Genomic DNA, 25,003 nt, shown 5'->3' with positions numbered 1-25,003 from the left:
ACCAGTGTCCTCGTACCTCCTGCGCGCTGGACTGGCGCAGGAGACGCCAGGAGGTGGACCGGCCACCGGACCGGGACACGCACCGCCCCCGGAGCCCACCGGCCAGCGGAAACGGCGGAACCCGGGACCGAAGGACGGGCAACTCAACCCTCTGTCGCTGGGCAGTGGGCTGAGGGCGGACAGGGCAGGACAGGCCGATGGCAGCCTGAGAAAGGTTACAGAGGGGGAACGAAAATCAAATCCCATCAGACAGCGGGGCTTTACGAGCGCATTACGGAGGGATCCAGATTCCCACGGGATACGGAACTGGATACGACAGCGGCGCAGCGGGACCACCAACATCCCCACGCCACGCGGAAAACCCGAGAGTGGACTTTCCCCGGTAAAAACACGGAGACCAGAGACCCCTCCGACTCCGACAGACGGAGGCGGCCACCAGCACGGCCCCGTGACGCACACAGACTCCCGCTTCCGATATTTACTTAAGTTTGAGGTGTTTTTTGTTTTTGACCGACTGCCAGCCGTGGAGCCTGGCTTGGCAGGCGAGAGTTTTCAAGATCAAATTACTATTTTGTTTTTTTTTTAAAAAGAGCGAGGAGACCGCTCTATACCTGTATAAAATGTAAAACGAAAAGCCGCTTTTGGCGAATACCGAAAGCAAAATCAGTTTGAAAAGAACGACCAACTAAGTTTAACATCCCTGAGTGCGGCACCGCGATAATATTACTTATTATTCCCCCACAAATCCGACATCAAACTCGCAAAATAAAAAGTTAAGGCGTTCGCAGGAGGAAGGCCTTCGATTGCGATACATCGCATCGTTCATTTTTTTTTTCCTTCTTCCTCTGTGAGAAGGTTGGCTTAAGACAGTCTTTTCAAAAGCCAACCGTGAGAAAACTGCACTGGGAAGAAAAAAAAAAACCCTGGCTCGCCTGTCGGAGCTCAGAGGTTGGAGTCAACCGTGACAAATTTCCAAATTCATCTTCGCCGGCCTAGAACATTCTCATATATGCATATATTAAAAAAACGATAAACAGTTGTCAGAAAACGCAGAACCGCACTAACCATATTTTGTACCTTGTGGGTTTTTAACGGAATCATCAAGTTGACACAACCACGTCAGACAAATGCACATCGGAGAAACGGGGACCAAAATAATCGTGTATTTAGTGAGAATAAATCGTATTCGCCGTTCAGTTTTCAGAGCTTCCGAAGCAGTTCGGTTTGGGTCGAACCGGCACGATCCCCTCGAATTCAGATACGGGCCTCAGAAAAACGGGATTTTTGGACACCGCGACTTGAGCAAAAATAACCCCCCCCCCCCTTCAAAGCCAAAGTTTGTACCCGCGAAATCAGTAGAGCACCCCTAAAGTTTGCTTATTAATTCTATTTTTTTAACGTCGACCGTTTGTTTTCACCGAGCCACCGGCTCTGGGCGTGAAGATTAAAAACAAAAAAGCTCGCCGACCAGACTCACTTGGGCGCCCCGGCACCTAGAAGCCCGACATATGGTTTCCAAGTGAGGGACTTTCAAAAGTTTCCCCGACGCCTATAGGTGGGCGATATTCTCTTGCGGCGTTGTGGTGCTTTCAAGTTCAATACCGTGAGAGTACTAGTCCGAAAACACACAGACACGCACACATACAAAAAGAAAAAAACAAGTTGTTGAAAATACCCGTTTCCCCTTCGCCGGCGAGTTCAGCCAACTTTCAGACGAGAAAGGCACCAGAAGCCGAGCTGGCACAGAGGAAGTCGAGAGTTTTGCAAGGCACCAGGAGGTCCCGTCTCGGTCCGCGTTACTTGAATTAAAAACACCCGACACCGTTAAAACACCGGGCTTTGTCTCATTTGCACTTACCCCGGCGCCGTCCCGAGCGAAAGCCGGCCGGCAGCGAGTTCCGAACTGGCGTCGCTTAAAACCCCGTCGGCAGAGCCGTGTGCTTCGGTCAAGGGGAGACGGGAGCAGCCGCACTCAACGCAACTCGGCCCCCAGAAAAAAAAAGTTTGCGAGGTGTGGTTCCTACTCTTCAATCAGGAAATTCTTAGGTTTGAAAGAGAAAAAAAAAAGACCCAGCTCATTTTCCTCAGGAAGCTGAAGGAGTGGGTGGGAGAGGGGCGCCCCCAGTGGCTGGCAGAGGGTTTTGCAAGTGCAGAAATTACACGCCGACTTGTTCGTGCAGAGAACTGGCCTGCGGCTTCATTTATTACATCGAGCGGACCAAACGACCGGTTGGAAAAAAAAAAGATACATCTCGTCTGCTGAAAATAAAAATGCTATTCTGCCTTCCACCTGTAAAATAAATGTACAAGAGGCCTGTGAGCTTATACATTTGCATACACATTTGTATAAAACACGAATTTATATTTGTATGCAAATATACAATGGAAGAAGTCCGTTTGGGGAAAACAATACCAAAATACGAATTAGTGACGTCATTAATTAGGTCATTTACTTAAGGAAGGAAAAGCCTTGATCCTAGTTATGACGTCACAGCTGCATTAATTGCCCTTGCAGGCGCCACCGTCGATACCTGCGGATCTCATGCCGGCCGAGCTTCAGATCCCAAGAGTCGACAGCCCCCCAGAATTCAACAAGACACAGCTGCAGTATCCCCCACCCAGCCCCGAACGAGGACGAGACGCGCCGCCGCGCTGATTATAACGGTAGGTCATCAATAACGTCCGCGTGCAATCAGGGGATCAATCGGCGGCGGCGGCGGCGGCGCGCCCGCACGAGGCAGGCAGGTGGGCGTGCCCGCGGGCCGGGGGCGTGCCCGCCTGCCTGCGCGCCCTGCAGAAGCGCGAGCCCGGCTCAGCATTGCGAGGTTCGGCGGCGGAACAAAGGCGCCTATTCACTGCCCTGCTGGCTCGGGACGCCTGGTTTGTTTTTGTACAGAGAGAGAGAGAGAAAAAAAAGTCGAGGGTCGTTTCTATTCGCTGCGTGGTTGAACTGCGAGGATTAAAAGGTAAAACTGCCCAGCTTGAATTCCGTCATTTTTCTCGCTTGTTGGCTTCCAGGCACATAGGGACATATATTCCAGACGCAGGTGCGCCTTCACCGTTGAAATCCTATTAAAGCCCGTGTTCTTCTAGACAGAGCTTATGTCTTGAGTATTATTATTGTTTAAATTTTGCCCTTATAAGCATTTATTTATCAGCATGAACAGAAATAGCGCATCCTCGCCTGTCGCGTCTGGCAGCCTATTTTTAGGGTTCATATGGGGAGATGATGAAGCTTCTTGCTAAATGCGGGTGTTAGCGGTCAGAACGCAGGACCGAGACGGGCTCGGGAGGCTGGCAGAAAGGAAAGGGGACAAATGGGGAAAAAAGATGGAAGATTCTATTTTATTTTCGCCGGTAAATACAGACAACCCCCCCGAAAAAAGGAAGACTTCCCTATATTACGGTACTTAAAAACCGTATGCATGCACATCTCTTGAGAAGAGTACAAAGCCGACAGAACCGCACCGGCTCACACGTCGTCGTGAAGCGCTTCCAAACCTGAAAAAAAAACCGCCATATTTCTTTACACGGTTATCCATCAATGGATTTATTTTTTCTTATTGTCCTCGATAAGGTCGGAGATCCGCCGGGACAGGTGGGCGGTGGCTGAAGATGAAAGATTTCGCGATGCGGGTGGGTGTTGTCCGTGGAGTGGGGAGGGGGGGCTGCGGCAGTGGGCCTGTGTCCGGGGGGGGGAGTCGTGGCCCCCGGGGGGGGGCGCACCTTTCAGAAACTGCCCGTCGGCTGCACTGCGGCGGGGGGCGCGCGGCGTTTCTCCCCAGGAAGGGCGAGACGAGGCCCACCGCCTGCTCGCGCATAGTTCGGCTCTGATTGCCAATAATGACCGAAGGGTATGGATTTTGGATTTCTTTTTTTGGGGGACGACGACGACAAAGCAAATCACGTTGGTAGGGAGGGGATACCTTCTAGAATATTCCATAAAACTGCCCCAAGACCCCTTGTCTGTCCAAACTGCAATAAACAAGTACCGAATACGGCACCCCCAGGAAAGCACTGATTGAACTAATTATTGTGTTGTCGGAACCCCTCCCCAGATGAAGGTGTCGGCCCGGGACTGTAACCACAGGATATCCGCAGTCGACAGCGGTATTGAGCGCCCGCGATACCGGGGCCTGAGCGGCGTTAACGGTCAAGCACCGTCGAGAGGCGGGGGAAGAAAGGCCTTTCTTCCACAGAGCTGGCGGGTCAGGGGTGAGGGGCGGCAGCCCGCCGCACAAAGGCGCAGCTGTTCCAGAATTAACGCTTAATGTATTCCTCCCTCGTCACTTGTGTACACATGAAAGACGGCGTTCAGAAATACGGAATTCCGACAAGGAACGGAATATGCAAAAACGTGCGTGTGTGTATGTATATAGAAAGTAACACGCGGGAGGTTCCCTCCGTTTGAAGTCCTTCAGGAAAGTGCGTGCCTCGCCAGAAGGAGCGTTTTCGTGCTTGTAAACGCTACGGTGTAGGCTTGGTTTCCCGTCCTCGCGTTTCCGGCAATAGTCTGAGTAACAATGCTGCGACGGCGACAATGTCAGACGGGGCCCCGGGGCGTGTCTCTACATGGAGGGTGGTGGGAGCGTGGAACAGGCAGCTCATCCAGGCTGTTGAAGCCGATGCCTTGGATTCTTTCAGCCTGAAGCACAGTTATCTGTGCCTGAGGGCAGATTTAGTCCTGAACTCCATGCTGGGAACCATGTGTCCCTAATAAACAGCTAAAGGCCTGTGAAACATGCACCCCAACCCTCTGATGCTGAATTGAATGAACGAGTGACTGATCAGGCCTTTTCAAGTGCTCTCCTCTCTTGGGGAAAAAAATGCTTAAGAGTATTGGCAGGAAAAGATCTTTCATTTACCTGTTGCAGATCTGGAAACCATTCTGAAGTATCGAATTTATTATTAATTAAATCTGCGTCTCTCGTCTTAGTTCCCAGAAGGCCGGTTAGTGTGTCTGCCGGCTCTCCGGATCTGTTTATAGCAGCAGCACCTGAGGAGCTGGGACAAGCTGTTAATTGGACCAGTTTGTCAAGAAAGCTGATTTGAGGTTAAGAGTTGAGCTGGAATGAAAACCTGGAGGTGCACTATCCTAATCCAGGATCAGGATTATGAAGGTCCCCTGATCTAATTGTATCGATCAGTACTTTCCCCATTCAGTTCCTGGTGACCTCACTGTCTGCTGTTCTTGTGTTCCAGCTGAGCTAATACCTGTTTGATTTAGTTTCTAATTTAACCAATTTGCTAATTAGATCTCCCTGAACTGTTTTGGGATCTAGAACTGTTGGCAGTTTTAATTTGCAGACGTTCTGAATCGCATTGAATTAATTATTTGCTAAGTGGACATGCTTGTCCAGGGCGATTCACAAAACCTACAATACACCAAGAAATGTTACAAAACAAAACATTCCAATATAGTCAAATGATTAAAATATTAAATGAAATTAAATTAAAATATTGGGAAAGGTAGACACATTCAATTGAGGCATGAATAGACAACTCCAGTCTTGGAATACCAGTTATAGTAAGGTTATTCTGTTTTTAATTTTTCCCCACTCACCTTACTTTATTGCACTAATTACTGTAAGATATCAGGTTGCCTATGTTTGTAGATATTGCAAAAAAATAACCAGTTACTAATTGAAAAGTACCTTTCAAAATATGGCTGAATGCCAGGTCATATGCCCTGAGTTTTAGATTCAAATAAGAAACTGAGAGACTAATTACCAGACAATACATTTATTTTCCTTCTTACTATTTATTTATTTTCATTTTTTTCTTCTTCCTGCGTCTCTGCAGTTGAAAATGCTGGACACCCTGAACAGCCAATACGATTCCTTCCTCTTCTGGAGGCAGCCAATCCCGGAGCTGGACCTGTCGGAGCTGGAGGGCCTGGGATTGGTCGACGGGGTGTCCATCAAGGGCAGCCAGGGCGGGAAGAAGAAGAAGAGCTCCCAGAATTCCCGGCAGTGGGAGGAGGAAGAGGACGAGGGGCTGTCCAAGTACAACACTTTCAACTACTGGAGGGAGCCCATCATCGCCAGCATCGACACTCTGGACTTTGACCTGCTGTGATGGCCGTCTCCCCAGAAACTGCACACTGTCCACCTGTAGCTTAAAGCACCTTCCTGAAGTTTTTGGCCTGCTCTTCCAGGAGTCGGCAACCTTGGTGCTTCCATTCCATTCTGAGTCCTGCATGATCTGTGATCAATAGTCAATGAAGCAGTTAAAAGTTGGAAGCTCTGGAATGGGAGAGCCAAGGTTGCATAACGTTAGTGAAACAACCGAATGCTCATGAAGTCGTTTGAGTAGGAAGTCCTTTGGAATTCAGCCGGTAGAATACAAGGAAACGTAGGGAATCCCAGATACAAGGGCTGCACATCCCTGTAGGATTGCCTGTCCGTGTCCTATGGGGAGTGTCGACAGGTTTTCCAGGGATTTTTAAAGCAGCAGCCCATTCAGCCTGGAGAGAAGCTGCTAAATTGGTCTTGACCGCAGCCCTCCAGAACCAGGACTGAGCACTGTTCCTATACGAGATGTGAAGAGTCAGTGTTTGGAGTTAAACATTGCAGTGAGTGCAGAATCTGTCGGAGTCGAAGTGCGAGAGACGCGTTTTAGCAAGCCAAAAACCTCGGCAAGGGCTGTGTTAAACTATAGGTGGATGGTGTTTTGATTTCAACTTGGAGCCACAGAAACAACAGCCATTTAATTTATTTCAATGTTTGTTTATTTAATGTTTCAAGTATTTGTTTAATAATGCTGCTTTAGTCTGCTCTTAGCAGGCCTATAACTGAAATGAATGCATTCACGGCTCTTGAGCCTGATTGGCTATTGCTGCTGGACATCAGCCAATCAGGTTCCAAGACTGGAATAAGTCTGCTGGGTCAGGTTTGAGGTGAACTTTCACAATGCTGTATCTCTAATTTCAATTAGAAAAGAGAAAAATGAGGTTTGAAATTCATGATTACTGCTCTGGAATGTTTTGGGCTTCCTCGAATTATGGAATTATGAATTATGGCACAATTTGATTTAAGCAGAAGGCCTTTAATTGGAAGATCGTATAACCAGATTGTAAAAGATGAAAACCATTTTTAGTGTCAGATGACGAGAGGGCTGTTAACTAAGGGTTTTCCCCTGCCATATTAAAAAAAAAAAGTATTTTGATTGTGCCATATAAGAAAAGAACAACTTGGTGGGTGTTTTCTTAGTTGGAGCTAAATGTCTTCAAAGCTGTCCTATCCATGGCTTGGGAACTATTTTATGCAAAAGAATTAAAAGCTACTGTGTGAAAAAGATGAAGTCAAAATGTTGTAAAACTTGAGTACTTATATAAAGAGGAAGGGATCATTTGAATACAGTACTAGTTTAAAGGAAAGGTACTGTATTTAGATTCTAAATTTGAAAAGGGGGGACAAAGTGGGGTACATTTGCTTAAAATCCTTTGTAAACAGAGGCTTGCCTTTAACTATCTCTTTAAAATGGGCACTGAAGTCAGCCTTGCCCTTGTTTCATGTTCAGCGTTGAACGGGGACACTGCACACGTTTGCACACATGTATGCAGTGTCTGTTATGGTGTGGTAGACTGACGCTGGAGCTGATGCTACCTTGTGGGCTAATTCTGTCAGATCTCCAGCCAGTTACTGCTGGACGGGCGGACTGTGGGAAACCAGCTGGCCGCAGTAGGTCACGCTGGTGGACCAGGGGGTAGGCCAGTGGGCCAGTAGCAGCCCTGTGGAGAGGGAACATAAGCTGTTTTTCTCCTGGCTACAGTACCCCATAGCCAGAGGGAGCCATACTGTGCAGGAGGAAGGGGACTTTCCCCATTGGTGACAGGACTGGGGATGATCGATCTGGTGCCCATTCCAGAAGGAATGCCCTGGCTGATCCCATGATCGGTTTAAGTCTGCGTGATCAACTGTATCCGTCACCCCAACCTGTGTGTATTTATAGAAGGCTGTCAGATTATAGTGTTTGAGTGGCAACGAGCAAGTACACAGCTGTAAGCTGGCCCAGTACTTCCAGTAGGATGCGTGTTGTTGCAGCTAAGCTCCCCATTAGTTAATTAAATAATTACTTACTGGGTTGTTTTTTATTCTATTTTAAACGTTGAACAACCCGAAACAAGCGGAGGCAGTTCCGTTTAATAACGGGAACCTCATGGTCGGCACCCCTGAGCTGAACGAGTCTGGTTGGACTGTGGCCAGGAGGCGAGACCGGTACCAGAGTTGCTCTGAGCTGCCAGAGCGGACCAGCACCGCTCCATGCGCCCCCAGCGGCTGCTGGTTTGTGCTCCAGCTGAGCTCTTGGCTATTCAGTTAGACCCCACAATTAAATCATTTACTCTCTAGGTTTTCTATTCGGGCCTGTTTTCAGTGCCGGCACGGTCTTAAGATTCTGATTTGCTCGTGGCGAAGGGCAGGCAACGTGGCGGCTTCGCCCACTTCCTCACCAGTCACCAGGACAGGGCCAATTAACAAGATCGCTGGTTTAATTAAGGGTCCGGCAAAGCTACCAAGCCCCGACGTCCTTCCAGGGACCAGAACCACAAACACCTCCTGGCTTTTGTTCCAATTGAGCCTTTCTAGTAGATCTAATAATAGGAACAAGTACCATGTTTATTCCCTGCTGAAAAGAGAAGAATGAAAACGTTTCGGCCGTGGAGCTTCTTCAGTGCGAGGTCTTCTTTCTTCAGCATGGAATAGACCTACAGTAATCCTGGTTCCTTTGCAGCCTACGCCTGCTGACGCAGCTCCCCAGCTGATCTAATACCAGGTTTCATTCGAATGCTTCAACCGATTTCGGTCACTAACGGGTGGGAGGTCACCTTTGAATGTTTTTTAAGCACCTCAATATCTCCAGCCCTGGAATGGGAGGGGAAGACAAATCTCTCGAGATTCTTAGCCAGGGGGCCCTGTTGGTTCGGTTCAAGGAGGGGTTGAAGCAAAGAGCTCAGCTGCAATGAAAACCAGGAGTGTGGGGGAGCCCCCCCCCAGGCCTGGGAAGGCTTGTTTTTATGGTGAATCACACTTGTGGCGTTCATGTGCCTGATTTTCCAACTCTCTTAAGGTACCAGGGGCCTTGAAGAGCTGAGAAGCTGTAAATTGGCCCCTTTAAGCCAGTATTAGTGGTTTTTATTAAGAGTGCAGGTGCAAAGAAAACCTGTGGGCATAACAGCCTTCTTGATGAATGTCCAGAATACAAATGACAACAGTAATCCGCATCAGCACTGTTGAAGATGCTCATTCTGGAAAGCCTAAACACAAAATGTCAAGTCTTTGAGGGCTACAGACCCAGTATTGGCAGAATAATCACTGTTCAGTATTGCAGTTTCATTTTGTTCCACCTGCATGAAATGTTCTGCTTTAATAAAAATCGCCATGTTATCACTGCGCATCGCTGTGGTTTTGACCTGCTTTGTAGAGAAGAAATGCTCCGTTTTCATCTGGTCACACTGGAGTACACGCCCCAGTCCTGCAAACGCAGTGCCGTTTCTGCTTCATAGCGAGATACTCGAAACCCGATCGAATATATATATATACACACACCCTGAAAAAAGTTATACCGCTTATTTAAGGTCCTGTAATTGTGTCTTGACAAAGGACACGGCGCTGATAATGAGAAAGGAAAGTCAAGGTGGATTTTACTTTGAAAATACAGTATCAAGATAATTCCAGCACGCACATAATCCTATATTGAATTGTCACTTTATTTAACGGGCCACAAACAGGTACACTATAACTCATTGTCAGGCCTTGGGCTTCTGCTAACCCACTCTTTTAATATTTAGCCTAACACTACAAAGCAAAGCTTTTTTTAAAACTCGTTCACTGAATTCAAAATACATCAGGATTTCTTTCAGCTCCCAGACTTTGCCGCCAAGACGTTACCGGGACTACTTTAACGACCACAATACGACCCCCTCACCATCATATCGCTACGCCGCGTTAAATAGTGGTAGTACATTTTGCTTATACTCCAAACGGCACCGCAAATGTTAAAACGGACACGTTCAACTAAAAAAAGGTGGATAAATAAAACCACAAGGCGTTTAAATTCGAACTTCAATTACTTAAAAATTAAAAACCGATTATTTCTGTCGCGCATTGGATTACAAACGAAACCCTTTTACTTCGTTCGACCCCCACGGATCCATCCGCCCGACCAAGAAGGTCTCCGAGTCTCAGTTTCCACTTCCGGTGTCGTTCGGCCGCCATCTTTGTGCCGCTGCGAGAAATATAATAATAATAATAATAATTTTCTTTTTTTCTCTGCCCCTTCTCAAACAAAAAAAGTTGTATCAAGTAACAGCGAAGAAATCCGTATCCGAGTTCGGCGGGGGGGCGACGTGGAAACTCGACGGCATTCTCCCCACCGAGGTAAAGTAATCACTGGGCATCTCCCAAGTTTATCAACAGTAATCATGTTTTTAAAAGTTATTCTATTTTCATTACTTACGTACGGCGTGTTACGAACGAGACGAGACAAAAGAAGGAAAATGCCATCTCGAGTCAAAATACACGAGACGGACTATTGGTTTTTTCGCAGTAATGTTCCGTTTCGTTAACCATCGAGACGAAAAATAAAAGTTTTTTTTTCCACATTTGTGCAACTTTTACCTTTCGAAAGCCGAGCCGTGTTTTGGGTTCTCAACTCGGGGAGTGGGAGGAGGGCAGAAACTCCGCAGTGAATATGTCTAAAGGCGCATACGGGGTAAAAAAACCGTCTCCTTTTTGGCGGCGATGTGTGGCGTGTGTATGTGTGCGCCTGGGAGTTTTTCAAATCCGATTATTATTGTCCACCGGATGTGGAAGTAGTTTTTTCTCTTCGTTGTTTAAATTGAAAATTCAGATCCGACTTCCCCCGGAACACCGACAACTAAATATTAAAGACCGTTTCCTGTCCGCCAGTGTGTTAAAGTCGGTTTCTTTAGGCGGGGGGAGTCGCAGGTGGCAGGAACGCAGAAGGAAAACACTTTCAAAATCGTCTGCTCGCCCTTTGGAAGGAAGACTCCCTTTATAAAATCAGAAAATGGCTGCTTGCGCGGCTGACATGTGTTGTTTTGGTGGAGGGTGGGGGGGTTGTGATCTGCTTCACGGCGATCGGCGCGGTGCCCGGGTTAAACCGCGGGTTGCGCAAGTTTTTAAACTGTGGTTGCTTTTGGATTACAAGTACGCAGAACCCCCCCCTCCCCGGCTTTGTGGGGTAACTTGGTGCCCCCTTTACGGTTAACGGTCTGTTTTCAATTTACAAATTGAAGGATTGGACCCTTGCCGTGTCCCTCTCCTTTGAGATCTGTAAAAATGTAAAAAAAATAAAAATAAAATGGCTGCTTTTTGGACCCGGGTGGAATCCTAGCATTTGTGGGCAGCTCGTGATTCTCAAGCGGCTGGCCGGGGGGCAGGAGTGGCGCCTGGGATTCATTAAGAAGACGAGGCTGGCCTGTGCCGCTGCGTGGGGAGGGCCGTGATGCGCCAACGGTCATCCTGCGACAGGACTGAGGGGCTTTTTTCAGTCGTCAGTCATTATTTTCGCTGACTTCAAGAAAGGGGTTTGAAAAAAATGGTTTCGTTGCCCCCACTCAACAAAAAATTAAAAATGCATCTGATACGGAAATCGTTTTCTCTGGGGGAGGGGTTATTGACCCGATGGGGTGTTGGGAGTGAAAAACTACCCTAATTAGTAGTTTATTTTGTCTTTTTGTGGAAGAAGCAAACAGCATTAAATGATATGTTTGAACTGTTGTTAAAATACTGTCCCTGTCGACGCTGTGATCATCTCTCTGGGCTGCCTTTAACGTGACACTTGATATCCACGGCTCTGACTCCACATTTTCAGTCCCTGTTCCCAGTGAGCTAACCAGGTTGCACTTGCAATCCAAAGGCCAGCTTGCGTGCTTGATGATCCTAAAATGTTATGTTGTGCTTCACTGTCTGCACTTTCTTGTGCTGTGTTTTATTCCCAGTGTAGAATTAGCCCTCCCTCTCCACTTGCCTGGTGACTGCCCTGCTGCTGGACACGCGCGTGTGTCTGTTTTTGCACGAAGATGTGCAAAGTGATCACCCCGTCACCCTCCTCCCATTCGTTGTGCTCCAGAGATGTGTCCGTGCCATTGTGACCAAGTCACGTGACTCGTGGCAGTCTAGCTGTTGGCAGAAGCCCGTGAGACGTGTGCCCAGCTACCCTTCCAAACAGAGAGGTTGTGCTGTCTTGCCCGTCACCGACAGCAGGTGTCAGTGTCCGCTTAAAAAAACTGAACAAGTCTATAAATTGAAGCCGATTCTGTCTCGACGTCAGTGTCATTAAATGCATTTAACTCTTAACTTGAACCTTGAACACGCAGCATAAAGACCCCACAGTGCATTTGGATTTGTAAATGGAAAAAAAAAAAACGCTTTTTGTAGTTAATGCAACAAAGGAATTCTGACGTAGTGTTGTTTAGTGGTGTGGGGTTCAGCATTGCTGCCTCACAGCGCTGGGGCCCCGGGTTCAATCCCAGACATGAGGAACTGTCTGTGTGGAGTTTGCATGTGTTTTTCCGCTCGGTGCTCCGGTTTCCTCCCTCTTCCCAAAGACGTGCTGGAGGGTTTGTTGGGCTCTGTGGACATCAGCCCTGGTGTGTGCGTGTCTGCGCCCTGTGATGGACCGGTGTCCTGTCCAGGACGTCTCCTGCCTTGTGCCCCGTTGCTTGCCAGGATAGACTCTGGCTCCTCCGTGACCCCTGAAATGGAAGGAGCAGTTAGGAAGCAGAGGGATGTTGTGTAGTGGTTGGGGTCTGGGACTCTGGACTGACCGGCCGTGGGCTCCTGTCCTGGGTGGGGCACTGCCACGGTGCTCCTGGGCAAGGGGCTTCCACTCGGACCACAGTAGCAAACGGCCTGCTGAGTACATTCCGTCATGGTGAATGACAAGGTGCTGTCATGTGACTCCCCAGGTAACATAAATGAATAGAAAAGTGCAGTTTAAACGGGGGAGTGGTGTAAAATAAAAGGGAAATTGTTATGTCTGCTACATGTAGCCTGTTAACTTGGTCTGTGGCCTGTTGTGAACAATCACAGCCATAAAAGTTCCAGTGTTCATTATGACATGAATCACTCATTGACGATTCCACTTCTCCCCATCTTGTAATAAGACAGGACTGTATTGATCCACTCACTGCCTTAAAAGTTTGTCATTTGTTTGTTTTCTTTTATTATTAATTTTTCATTGTTGTTGTTATTTTTCTGTTTTGTACGTCAGTTTATTGGATTTGCTTTGTGCAAATTGGACATTTGCAAGGAAAATGGACAATAACGGCTATAACACAGGTGTTGAGGAAATGAGAAACAGAGATCTTACTGGTTAAATGTGGGGAATGTGCAGCAGTGCTCAGGGTTCTGCACTCACAACTGGAAGGTTGTGGGCTCGAATCCCAGGTGAGACACTGCTGTTGTTCCCTTGAGCAAAGATATTCAACCCGAGTTGTGCCAGTAAAATACCCAGATGCACGAATGGGTGCAAATGTAGTTGCTTTGGATTAAAGTGTCAGTCTAATAAATGAGTAACGATAATGACTAGTTCAGAAGCAGAAGACAGTATTGATCTCTGCAAGGCTATCTTCCTTTTCTGCATGCTGCTCCTCTCTCTGGCACATGAAGGCACCCAGCTGGTGAACACAGTGCATCAGTGTTGCCTTTCATCCAGGGCATCAGACTCGCTTCCTGGAGTCTGCTGGGTACTGTTGCAAGAGCAGTATTAGGCTGCATAAAGTAGTCAGGTTTCTTCTTCTTCTTTCTTGATTTAAGAAAGAAGTACTGGTTTTAAATTCATCCACTTCAGCTTGCTGCCGGGCCAGTACAGTATCCGAAATCTCAGTTCGAAAGAAACCAAGCTGCAAAAAAAATATTGCCGCTCGCCAGGAAAGGAGTGCAATACTCCGGTTTTATTTTGATCCACCGTCTGAATCAACCCCCCCATCTTGACAGAAGAATACTGGACAGAATCCCGTACTTTCTTTTAAGTTCCTCCTCCTGTTTTTTGCAGATGTCCCTGGTGGATTTAGGAAAACGGTTGTTGGAAGCCGCTCGGAAAGGCCAGGACGATGAAGTCCGGTCGCTTATGGCCAACGGAGCTCCCTTCACCACGGACTGGGTAATCACACTGGACACGCCGTCCCTCCGAGAGACACGGCTGTTCTTGTTAGAAACCGCGGAGGAAACTGGCACCTTCCAGTGCCGCGTATCCTTAAAAACAGTCGACCCTTCATAGTTTTGGACGGGGCGGTAAAAAAGAAACGTGACGGGCAAATTCAAAACGCTGCAGCGCGATGAATCTGTCAAGTTGAGACTGAAGCTGGACAGCCTCCATCACAAAAAGTGACGAGTGGTTTCTTTCGTTTTCCCCAGCTTGGGACGTCCCCCCTCCACCTGGCTGCCCAGTACGGACACTTCTCCACAGCCGAGGTGCTGCTCAGGGCAGGAGTCAGCCGGGACGCCCGTACCAAAGTCGACAGGACCCCTCTGCACATGGCAGCCGCGGAGGGCCACTCCGTCATAGTGGAGTTGCTCGTCAGGGTAAACGCTGCCGGGCCCGGCGCTTCCTGCTCTTTTCCGCTCAGCGCCGGATCTTTCCAGATCTTCACTCGGTCAGAATCATGCCACCTAGAAAACCTGATGGACCGAGACTCTCCAGGACCAGGAGTGACAGTGACTAGTCTGATGGGTCCTTGTCCTTCATACACGTAGACACAGTCTCCCCAGAGCAGCACAGAGCCTTCTGGGTTTCCCATCAGGACCACACCTTTTTATGGCTAGATGAGCTGAGTCTACCCACCTCCGTTAGTTTGTCCTGTTTACTTCAATAAACTCAACATGAGCCGTCCTGCTGTACTGCTAGGTGGAAGCTCTACAATAGGGTGGTGTTTCTCATGTCAAGCTGTGTTAAGATCACCTGCTTTCAAACCGCAGCAATTCAAAAGACAACTTGCACGCTTTCACCTACATCCTGCTCTGTAACCCTCCCCCAGAGCGGAGCCGATATAAACGCCAAAGACATGCTGAAGATGACGGCGCTGCACTGGGCGGCCGAGCACGGGCACCGCGAGGTGGCGGAGCTGCTGGTGAAGTACGGCGCCGACGTCCATGTGCTCAGCAAGTTCGACAAGACGCCCTTCGACATCGCCGTGGACAGGCACAACTCAGACCTCATGGCCTTACTACAGGTAGGCGTGGGAAGGTCATGGCGAAGCGAGCCGGGGGGGGGGGGGGCTGCCGGACCGTGGGGTCCCAGCGATCCGGGGTGGCTCTGGCGCAGCAGGTTCTGGCGGGATTTCGCTGAGAGCGTGTTCTTCCGGGTCACGGCCCCTCGCTTCACCAGAGAGCCGGTGAGCAGTGACGGCGGAAGAGGGCCACTTCGTTCTTTAACATTTCAGTCAGCTGGATTTCTTTAAAGGCAAATGTGTGAAAGTTTGGTGGCTGGAGAGAAGCAGCTTTTTTTATGTTTTCCACTTGTGTATTTACATCCATTGGAGCAATGAGTTTTCCCGAAACTGGTGTCAGTGTCCTTTTGTCCTTTTGGCCGCCACACTGCGAAGCAGAAGCGCTGCCTGGCTGCCTGTTACATCCGTCTGTCTGTTCCAGCAGGAAGGGATGCATAACCAGGTGACCTTGAACCCAGAGCGATCCCTGCCGGTCAGCACGCCCGTCACCATCACCACTCCCCAGTTCATCCTCTCGTCGGGAGGGGTGGTCAACCTCTCCGACTTCGTTTCTTCCAGCACCACCAAGACTACCTCAGGTCAGGGGCCGGGGGCGCCCGCCTTCGCACTGTAGCGCCAGGTAGTACAGACCCTGAGCTCTGGACCGCTGTGGGGCGCCACTGGGGGAGCCCTGGTCACGTCGACCGGCGCTGGGGCAGGAGTTTACACGACTGCTCCTCGAGAGCGTCGGCGCTGCAGGGCTTTCTAGGTGTAGCAGTCAGTCAGCACTCGGATCTTCCTAATCACGCAGCTGATTGATGCAGCCATGTTGCTCATGGCTGGACTGGAATGAAAACTGGGAGCCCAGCGTCTGCACTGGAGGATTATCTGTGTGGCAGGACGATTGTAGAGGGTGTAGTAGGTGCCTCGTGCTTAACTGACTTGTTATCATTCTTTTGAATAGACAACAACTGTAACACCCACTGACTATAGTACGATATACAAGCTTTTGACATAGTTCCTGATAAAAGATGAATTCTAAAAATGCAGGAAGTAGACATTCATCGTTTTTGGGGTGAGAACTGGTTAATGTTCGTGGGTATTAAACGATACAGATAAGGCACGCGCACTCAGATTGGCGAGGACAACAGTAGTCTGTACTGGGGTCACCGCTCTTCCTGAGTTCTGTCAGTGATGTAGATTCTGCTGGAGTTAATAAAATAGTCAAGTTTCCAGATGAGAGGATAGCTAAACAGGAGGATAAGAAAGTTGTTGTTGCGTAGCGAGAACGAAGCGCATGGTGTCACATGTAAGAAACATATATATAGAAGATGGGGACACACAGAACTTGGAAAAGCAACATGACATAGGCTGAGCTCTTTATGTTGGAAAAAGCGTTTGCATCTTTTAGGTAATATGAGGAAGCAATAAAAGGCAGGAAAGGCAAACAAAATGAGGGAACTGAGTACGTGGGAATAGAATAAGTTATTGTGGCTTGGTGTTGAGACAACGAAAGGGTATTCAAAGTGGATACCTCTTTTGCGCTCATCAGAGTTAGATAGTTGGTTCTGATTCAAATGCTGCAAGAATCCCCAAAGGAATGAACGGCAGGCCCTTGATCAATTGAAAAGCTGCCATCGAGGTCCTCGCCCTCGAGAGTGGTTCCAGTGCTGCCGGTTTCGTTCCAGGGGATTCGACCGTCTCTACCACCTCAGTCCTGGCAACACTAGCAGCTTTGGCCGAAGCCTCCGGACCGATGTCCAATTCCAGCCGGCAAGGTGAGTGGAAGATGACTGCGATCGCATAACAGGTTAAGCGATGAGATTAAAATCTTTCAGCTGCAGTGCGCGGTAGCTCTTCAGCTCCTTGTGGCCCAGCTCAGTGCTGTAGATCAGGGCTGTTCTGCCTGTTGCCCTCCTGCTTGCAGTGTCACGGGGCTTTAGTGTAACCAATACAACGGGTTACGTATTTTCATCTTACGTGTTTTCATCTTTCATCTAAACAATATAGGTAAAGCAAATTCATATAGGGAAAGAAATCGCTGTGGTCTTTTGAAGCTAATCCGCAGGTCAGGTTCCTTGGAATCTACTTCATTCAGTGCTTTGATTTTCTCCCTGGCATTAACTTTGATAGTGCCTTGATGCATGTCCTTTTCCCTTTTTGTTTTTTTCTGCAGCCAATCCCTCAATCTGATTCTAAAGTATTTCATTCTGGCTCATTTCACAGTCTCAGCAGGCTGACGCTGATGCTGATTGATTTTAGCATCTTTCTGTGGTAAACTGATCCTTCCAACATCTCACCACCTTAAGTTTACAATGTTACATTGTAAAGTCTTACTGTAATAGATCACATTAATCTCTTAAGACAGTTGGTTTATGCACAGATCTGATTCAGCATCTCGAGCTGGAGTCAATGCACTCTTCTCTTGGCAAGTTAGTCCCTCAAATGTCCTGATGGATCCTGTCACAGGTTTTCCTTTTCTCCCTGTAGGGCCTCTCATTCAGTGTGTATAATTCCTGTGCTTCCCAGGTGATTCCGAGGAAGTGATCACGGCAGACTCGGTGGATTCGGCCATACAGCACATGGTGGGTGGTGGAGGTCAAAGGGTCATCACCATAGTAACGGACCAGCATGGCAACCTGCAGACCAGCGGACTGGGGCAGCAGTTCATTGTCACCATGCAGGACGGGCAGCAAGGTGAGCTCCCCCCAGCCCCACGCCTTCTGTAGTTTTTTTTATTCCTGCACTCCTGAGAGTGATGTGGGATTTGTGCTGTTCTTGGGTCGGTTCCTGAGCCCTGGATTAGATTCCAGGCTCGTGTTTGTCCCCGTGTTTGCTTGGGTTTTTGCCAGGTGCCTTGTTTTCCTCTCGCCTTCCAAAGGCCATGCGTGCCAGATTTTATGGGTTTCTAAAAATACCCCCTCACACACACACCTGGGGTTCATTTCCGTGACGGAGGTGGCTCACTCTTGATTCAATTACTTGCTTAGTTTAGGTATCCCTGGAGCCCTATTACTGCGTTAAAGACAGTAGAGGAAATCCAACATGTCACAGCAACTCAGCTCTACCTGTCGGTGGAGCTGAAAGTTACTTCAAGGGGAACTGCAGTCCCAATTTCTCAGACCAGTATTTTAATCATGTTAAAAAAATTAATTAATTTGCCGGTATTGCCAAATTTGACAAATTCTGATTCCAGCACCAAGTTGTGAGCTTTGGGAAAGTACGGTAAGTCGCCATGGTTTGGCAGACTCCTGCTTGCGCCACGCGTGATGGCGAGCGGTCAGGCAAATTGCACAGTGACGCTGCCCTTCCTGTTCGCTACTCACTGAGATGTAAGGCAGTGAATAAGTACATGTTGTGCTGCAGACATTTCACCCCTCCAGCGTGATCTGCACGCAGAGTTAACAAGGAAGCTGTATTGTTCAGCAAAACAGTCTCAAAGTCAAGAGCAATATTTCTTATTGGATTAAAGGAGATGTATTCTCAAGCCTGTTTGTTTACAGTATCATATGGCCGCAACACATTGCCAGAAGTTTTGTTGCCTCGTTCTCAGTCGCAACAAAACGTCCAGGAATACCTGGACATGTGGTCTGTTTTGTAGTGCACATTGGAGGTTTAACACATTGCTGTGTATATTTCACTTTCATTGTAGTTTGAAATGCACTCATCAATGCCAAATCTTTCTAACCCCGAAAAATAAAAATAGTCTTGCAGTTCCCCTTTAAAAAAACACTAAGTACCATATTTCCAATATTTAACGCAAACCTTTCTATTATTTCTATTATTCTTTTTTTTTTTAAACCTGAATGGCAAACCACAAGTTAGTGATTATGTTTAAATCTTTCATCTGGAGTGGGCAAGCTCCTTGCGGCCAAGCTCAGTGCTGTAGATCAGGGCTGTTGCCTGTTGCCCTCTAGTCTGCTCTGTCACGGGGCTTTAGTGTAACCAATCCTAATACTTTGGTCCTTTATGCTTTTTAGAATAGCATAGAATAAGCTGCATCAAAGCTCACTCCCAAAAAAATGCTTTTTTTTTCAGCATGGAATAAACCTATTACTTGTTCCTTTGCAGCCTACGCCTGCTGACGCAGGTCCCCACCTGAACTTTGGTCCTTTAGTTGTGTTTCCATCTTCCTGTCAAGTAAACTGTTACGGGGCTGGTTGGAGCAGAGTGTCTCCATGGAGTGGACAGTGGAGTGAGCCTTGATGCAGGTTATTCTATTAAGGGCAGCAGGTTTTCCTGGTTATTATTATTAATGGTGAGACGCTCTGTACAAAAACAACAGAAAAGGCAGGAGTCACTGTTCTTCTATGGCTTTAAACGCACCAGAACAGCTTGTTCCTTCCAAGTGCCCGCTGGCAGCGCCAGTTGTCTGGTGGGTTTCCTGCGCTCGGAGGAGGAGGTGTTGAAACGCTGTGCTGTGTTGTTGTTGCTGCTGCTGCCGCTGCGTGTGCGCAGTCCTGACGCTGCCGGCCGGACAGATCAGGGAGGAGGTGGTGGAGGAAGAGGCCCAGCCCCCGCCGGCCAGGAAGAGGAAGCTGGACCCAGCCGTCAACCACGCCGAGGCCAACGACAAGGTCGGTGCCGAGTGTGGAAAAGCAGGCAGCAGCCAGGGGTGCCGAGGGGCGGATCGGAGCTGCCCGTCTTTCGGGATGAGCCGCTGGCCGTGGGGAAGATGAAAAGATCAAATGTCACCCGTCTGGGTGAACACAGGGCATCAGTCTTGACTTCAGCTGTCAAAGCAAGAAAGATGACATGCGGTCTAGTAGAATAAGGAGGGCTGACTTCAGTCCTCAAGGACCAGAGCCCGGCAGGATCTACAGTCATCTTAAAATCTGGAGCTGCCTAAGATCTAAAGAAACACACAAATTTGCTCATTCAGATATGGAGGTGAACCCGGAGGCCTGCATGCCTGAGCAAGACTAGAACCTAAAGATTATAGACTAGATTAAAGATCATAGGAGCTCCACTCCCCCCCATCTTGCCTGTTTGTTCTGTAGCACTTTATTGATACAAGGTTCTCCTCCGGCTGGTTCTCAGCTTGTCTCAGTTCCCACTGAGCTGCCGAACCCAGGGGGAGGGAGGGAGGCCGAGGGAGGGCAGACATGCCCCTCTGTGGGATCCGGCCTTTTAAGATGTTCGGTACACGCCGCCAGCTCCAGAGAGCCTGCGGAGAGAACTGCGCTGATTAGAGGAGCGGTGCGTCTGGCTTGAGACGCCAGTGGGACATGCGCCTCTGTGCACTCTCACTGGCGCGGTTTCTCCCATAAGGCAGTGCAGAGCTTGCAGACTGCTAAAAACAGGAATGTCTCTGACAGGAGGACACCATGGAGGAGCGTTGCCATGGGTCCTTATTCACTCTGTGTAATACTGGAACCGTGGCCCTAAAGTCTTACAGCTGTAGTGCATATACTATAAAACTGGTGTTATCAGTTAATAAACTTTCTGTGTTGGATGACACAGGGTGGGATATTTAACAGTTCAGATTTCTGTTACTTTCTTTTTGTAGGCCAGGCTCTTTTTCAGCCACTCTGATGCCCTACTGGTGGGGGCATCAATGAATATTGAGCAAAGTGGAGAAACAGCTCCTCTTTCTAGACTGGTTTCTGGCAGGCAATTGTGTAACACGCCTGTCCTGGATTCTTTGCATTAGCTTTTGACTTAAGAATTCAGTTTTTACCTTGCAAAGCAAGGACATCTCTCCTCTTTACAGCAGGGTAAACCACCTTTGATACAGATCTTTTACATCATGTTAGGTTTCAGAGCCCAAGCAAAGTTGAGCCTGGTCAGTAGTGGGCTGGGAGATCCTGAAGGAATACAAGGTCTCTGCCTTAAGTGGTGGTATTGGACCAGTAGGTGGTCCTGTACCACCTGGATCAGAACTTCTGGTCCATCATTCAAGTATGGGACACTGTACTGTAGTAGACGCTGTCCTCCAGATGAGACGCTAAAGCTGAAGTGCGGATTGCTTGATCATTAAAGATCCTAGGGGCCGTAACTCCTTTGTCCTGATAGAATTCCACCCTGGGCTTGCAGTCCTTTAACAGAATTAAGCTTACCCCTTAATTCAGCGGGTGAAGCAGTCATTTGGATCCTAATGCCTGATCTGGGGCTGTGGTTCCTCAGATGTGTTAAAAGCCGAGCGGCTTGGAGGGGAGAGGAGAAGGGCCCAACCACCTGTGCGTTCTGCTCTTGCCCCCAGGAGCCGCCGGCGGAGGTGCAGAAGGACAGCGTGGAGAGGGAGCTCCTGCAGAAACAGCTCCAGGAGGCCAACCGCAGGGCCCAGGAGTACCGGCAGCAGCTGCTGAAGAAGGAGCAGGAGGCCGAGCAGTACCGGCTCAAGCTGGAGGCCATGGCGCACGTGCGGACCAACGGCGCCGCCGAGAGCCAGGGGAAGGAGGACCGTGACGGGGAGCGGGAGGAAGAGGAGGAGGAGGGAGAGGGAGAGGGGGAGGGCCAGGGCCAGGGGGTGATGGTGCTCCCCGAGGGCGCCATCATCATCAAGGCGGAGGAGCTGGACCCCACCGAAGAGGAGGAGGTGACGCTGGTGGAGACTGTGGAAACCACGCCCGTGCACAGTGAGGTGAAAGTGCTCACCATCTAATGCCACCCAGGACTGCTCAGGCAGCCTGCCCACACCACTAAAGTGTTCTGTTTGTTTTTTTTTTTTTTTTCTACAAATAAATATAAGTGTACAGAAAAGCCATGTGGGATGAAGATAGGGGAGAGGACGGGGGAGCTGGGAGGAAAGCAGTTTTTGGACCCGTGCCCGGGCTTAGAAGAAGTTCTCTTAACCACCAGGACATGGGTTAGTGAAGGAGTTCGGAAGATCTGGGGACAGTGGAGTGGGAGGCCTGGATTGGACGGAGAAGGACTTGCTCCTGTTCTCTGCAGGGGGCTGACAGACTGCGGGCCTGAACAGCTCATCCCATAATCCCACTCTTCCCCGCGTTTCCTCTCCCCCTGTCCTGCCAAACACCTCTTCTCCAGAACAGCCCCCCTCCTTTGTCACTCAGTGTCGCTGCAATGCCTTAATGTTTTGCGGAAGCCCAGGGTGTTTTCATTTTGTGAATTGTATTTGTTCTGCGTAGTTATTTTCTTAAGGATGTGGAGGGATGGGCTTTTCGCTCTTCTTTCAGACAAACTCATCCAGACACGAGCTTTAGCAGGAGTCGGGGAAGGCAGGAGCTCGCTGCCTTTCGCCAAACACTTTTTTACGATAAGATCAGTATAAAGTTTCAAAAGCTTTAATCTAGAAACATGGAGAAAACCATTGAGCTACAGAGCCATCAGGAGAAAAAAAAAGAACACAAAGGCTTGTAGTTGTCTTATTTCAGTGGCAGTGTGAAGTCACTGCACTTCTGAAAAGTCATGGTCGTCTTTAAACCTCTTTGCACCAATGAAAGCTACCTAGCTTGTCGGCTGTGGAGCCGTGATTGCAGTTTTCTGTCCCTGATGTTGTGCTCTTGCTGTAAGGCTTCTCTTCTTCTTGAATGACCTGCCGCCCTGAGCGCTGCTTCGAATCCCTGTCTGTGTGGCCTCGGGGTCTGAGATTCTTCCGCCATCCTGCTCTCTCTTCCCCAAACAACGGGAGTGCCTCGACTGCCCGTCTCATCTCTTCTCTGCAGAAATGATTCGGGGGAGCAGGACGTCCTTCAAGGAACATCAGTCGTCCCTCTACCACCTTCGTCGCTCCTACACGAAGTCCCCCAGTCTTTTGGTCTCTTCGCCTTATTCCAGTTTTTGTCTTATAATTATCGGAATTAGCCCCCGTTTTCATTTCGGATGGAAAGACTGACTGTGAATCGGAGAAGAGGTAACCGCCGCCTCGTCTCCGCTGAAGATTGTCTGCCACCTCCTTTCGGTTCCCAACCCCTTCCGAAGACACAACTGGTGGTCCACCTCGGGCTCGCGATACATCCGCTTTGGAGGATCCGTGTGCTTCTGGAAGTTTTAACCCGGCATACGTGCGCCGGAGGAGCTGCTCCACGTTGCTCCGAGCGCCGTGGTAACTCAGGTGCGTCCGGTCGATGGGCAGGGCGGACGTCCGATGCAACACAGGGTAGTTCAGTCGACTCTCAACAAGAGGTCTTAGCTGCTGGGCTGCCTTTTTTTACCCCAACAAAATGCAGATACTTAACGTGTGCAGGAACAAAGGTTTTTTTATTTAAGAGTATAGTTCCCTTCCTGATTTATGCAGTACACCCCAGTCTGTAGAAAAAGTAAGTGGCCTATGTTTTTTGTATGTAGGTATGGATACTTGGCTGTCACCTACATTTTAAAAGAGAACTGACTAATTGAAATGAAAAACATTGGAACTTTTCCTTTTTAGCTCTGAAGTGATAGTGAATGAAATCTTTATTTGCTATACAAACCTTACTTATGCATACTAATGTGTTTTATATATAAGTGTATGTATCTGTGTTTTTGGTGGGATTTTCTTTCTTATCCAGTTGAATTCACCAGTCATATGCCTTTCTCGTTAACTGCAAGTGAATTTTGTACTGTGGAAAGATTGCGTATCCACACTATAACCAGCAGGTGGCACTACACATCACAAGCAGTTCACTGGTAGAAATGGAAAGTTCATTGACCTGTTGAGAGTTTTATTTCAGGTTTGCTCCTACGCATTGTTTTTTTAAAATAAAAATGTCCTGTTTTAGTCCCTGTTGGAAGTTTGAGGAAAAGTTTAATCAGTATTTTTTTGATGACTTGGCATGATTTAAATAATTTGGTATGATTTGGAAATTGAAGAAAAACGTTTTGAAAAACAGACCCATGTAGTCTGTAGAGGAGGTATGAGTGGCACAGGAGGTATGTACTTGAGTGGAAACGGCACTCCTTCTTTCATCAGGAGTCCAGAGGCTGGATGTTAAGTACTGGTAGACTGTATTATGGATTTGTACAGTATTTTAATGCGCTTCACTCCAGTCAGATTTGGAGCCAATGCCTCTGGTTTAGTTTAAGTGTGAGGAATGGATTTGGAGCTGATATCCTGAAATCACTGTTCCAGTGAAGCGACGCCCAACTGTTACAATCTCATTTAGTTTGCATTTCACAGTCTGAGGTTTGGTTGAACCCTGAAGACCAGCGCAGGTCCAGAAATGTGACAGGACTGCAAGGTAGCGAGGTAGCAAGTTGTTTATTTTAAAAAGGGACATCAGTGGGATTTATTTCTCTTTTATACGTTAAGAAACACTATCAGGGATTGTCTTCCACACGTTTTAAAGAAACGAAATATTGACAAAAAACAATGTCTGCTGGGAAAGGAGGGGGCGGGCGGGGGGGGTTGTGATAAAAATGTAATATAGTAGTTTTGTAAGAAAAACAAATGTTACTTTTTTAAGAAAAGGTTCAAATATTTTTTAGATTCCAATAAATATGCACTCATTCAAATGAAAACCCAAAGCTTTTTGTTTTGAGTGTTGTTTTTTTTTATCAGTGCCAAAGCAGTGTTGTCCCCCACATCTCAGGGCCGGGATTTCTAGCAATACCTGTTTTCCTGTGCTCAGCGCTTGCTAGGAACTGATTTTCAGCATTTGTGTTCCACACCATCACTTACGGGCGGCACCGAGGCGCAGTCGTTGGCATTGCTGTCTCATGGCGCTGGGGCCCTGGGTTCAGCTCTGGACCTGGGCCCACAGTCTGTGTGGAGTTTGTTCGGGAAGTTGTGATCCAGAGGGTGGGCCCTACTTGACCACGAACATGACTTCCAGCAGCAAACTGGTTTCCGTCAGTGGGGCTTTTATCCCAGTACAGTACTGACCAGGTCCAGCCTGGAGTAACTCCTGAGATGTAGTGACATCAGTAGGATTCCTCTGCGCCTGT

The 25,003-nt window shown here is 48.4% G+C and overlaps 2 protein-coding genes and 1 long non-coding RNA gene across 6 annotated transcripts; 2 read left to right on the top strand and 1 right to left on the bottom strand.

Moving 5' to 3' along the window:
* Positions 1 to 253: 253 nt before the first annotated feature.
* Positions 254 to 9,394, top strand: mllt11 (MLLT11 transcription factor 7 cofactor). Of its 3 annotated transcripts, none has more exons than XM_088621062.1 (3): positions 254 to 382; positions 2,516 to 2,664; positions 5,803 to 9,394. In XM_088621062.1, the coding sequence occupies exon 3, from the start codon at positions 5,809 to 5,811 to the stop codon at positions 6,076 to 6,078; it is 270 nt and encodes an 89-aa protein (XP_088477188.1). In that variant the 5' UTR covers positions 254 to 382; positions 2,516 to 2,664; positions 5,803 to 5,808; the 3' UTR covers positions 6,079 to 9,394. The 3 variants fall into 3 exon arrangements, with proteins under 3 accessions (XP_088477188.1, XP_088477190.1, XP_088477189.1); XM_088621064.1 differs by lacking the exons at positions 254 to 382; positions 2,516 to 2,664 and adding exons at positions 2,781 to 2,966; positions 3,578 to 3,636; XM_088621063.1 differs by lacking the exons at positions 254 to 382; positions 2,516 to 2,664 and adding an exon at positions 2,822 to 2,966.
* Positions 9,395 to 9,626: 232 nt separating this feature from the next.
* LOC148639994 (uncharacterized) lies at positions 9,627 to 11,179 on the bottom strand. The gene is made up of 2 exons (XR_015930640.1): positions 10,620 to 11,179; positions 9,627 to 10,227 (listed from the first exon to the last, which is right to left on the bottom strand). It is a non-coding gene; the product is annotated as an uncharacterized LOC148639994 (long non-coding RNA).
* gabpb2b (GA binding protein transcription factor subunit beta 2b) lies at positions 10,191 to 24,577 on the top strand. Of its 2 annotated transcripts, none has more exons than XM_088621055.1 (9): positions 10,191 to 10,379; positions 14,023 to 14,130; positions 14,385 to 14,552; positions 15,005 to 15,199; positions 15,618 to 15,774; positions 16,864 to 16,953; positions 17,705 to 17,872; positions 19,634 to 19,752; positions 21,378 to 24,577. In XM_088621055.1, exons 2-9 carry the CDS (start codon positions 14,023 to 14,025, stop codon positions 21,777 to 21,779), a joined length of 1,407 nt encoding a protein of 468 aa, XP_088477181.1. In that variant the 5' UTR covers positions 10,191 to 10,379; the 3' UTR covers positions 21,780 to 24,577. The 2 variants fall into 2 exon arrangements, with proteins under 2 accessions (XP_088477181.1, XP_088477182.1); XM_088621056.1 differs by having other exon boundaries at positions 10,192 to 10,379; positions 15,621 to 15,774.
* Positions 24,578 to 25,003: the final 426 nt, after the last annotated feature.

This window comes from Lepisosteus platostomus, chromosome 26 (genome assembly GCF_059453375.1).
Source record: "Lepisosteus platostomus isolate fLepPlt1 chromosome 26, fLepPlt1.hap1, whole genome shotgun sequence".
Lineage (NCBI taxonomy): Eukaryota > Metazoa > Chordata > Actinopteri > Semionotiformes > Lepisosteidae > Lepisosteus > Lepisosteus platostomus.
This window is presented reverse-complemented; position numbering and strand designations above follow the sequence as displayed.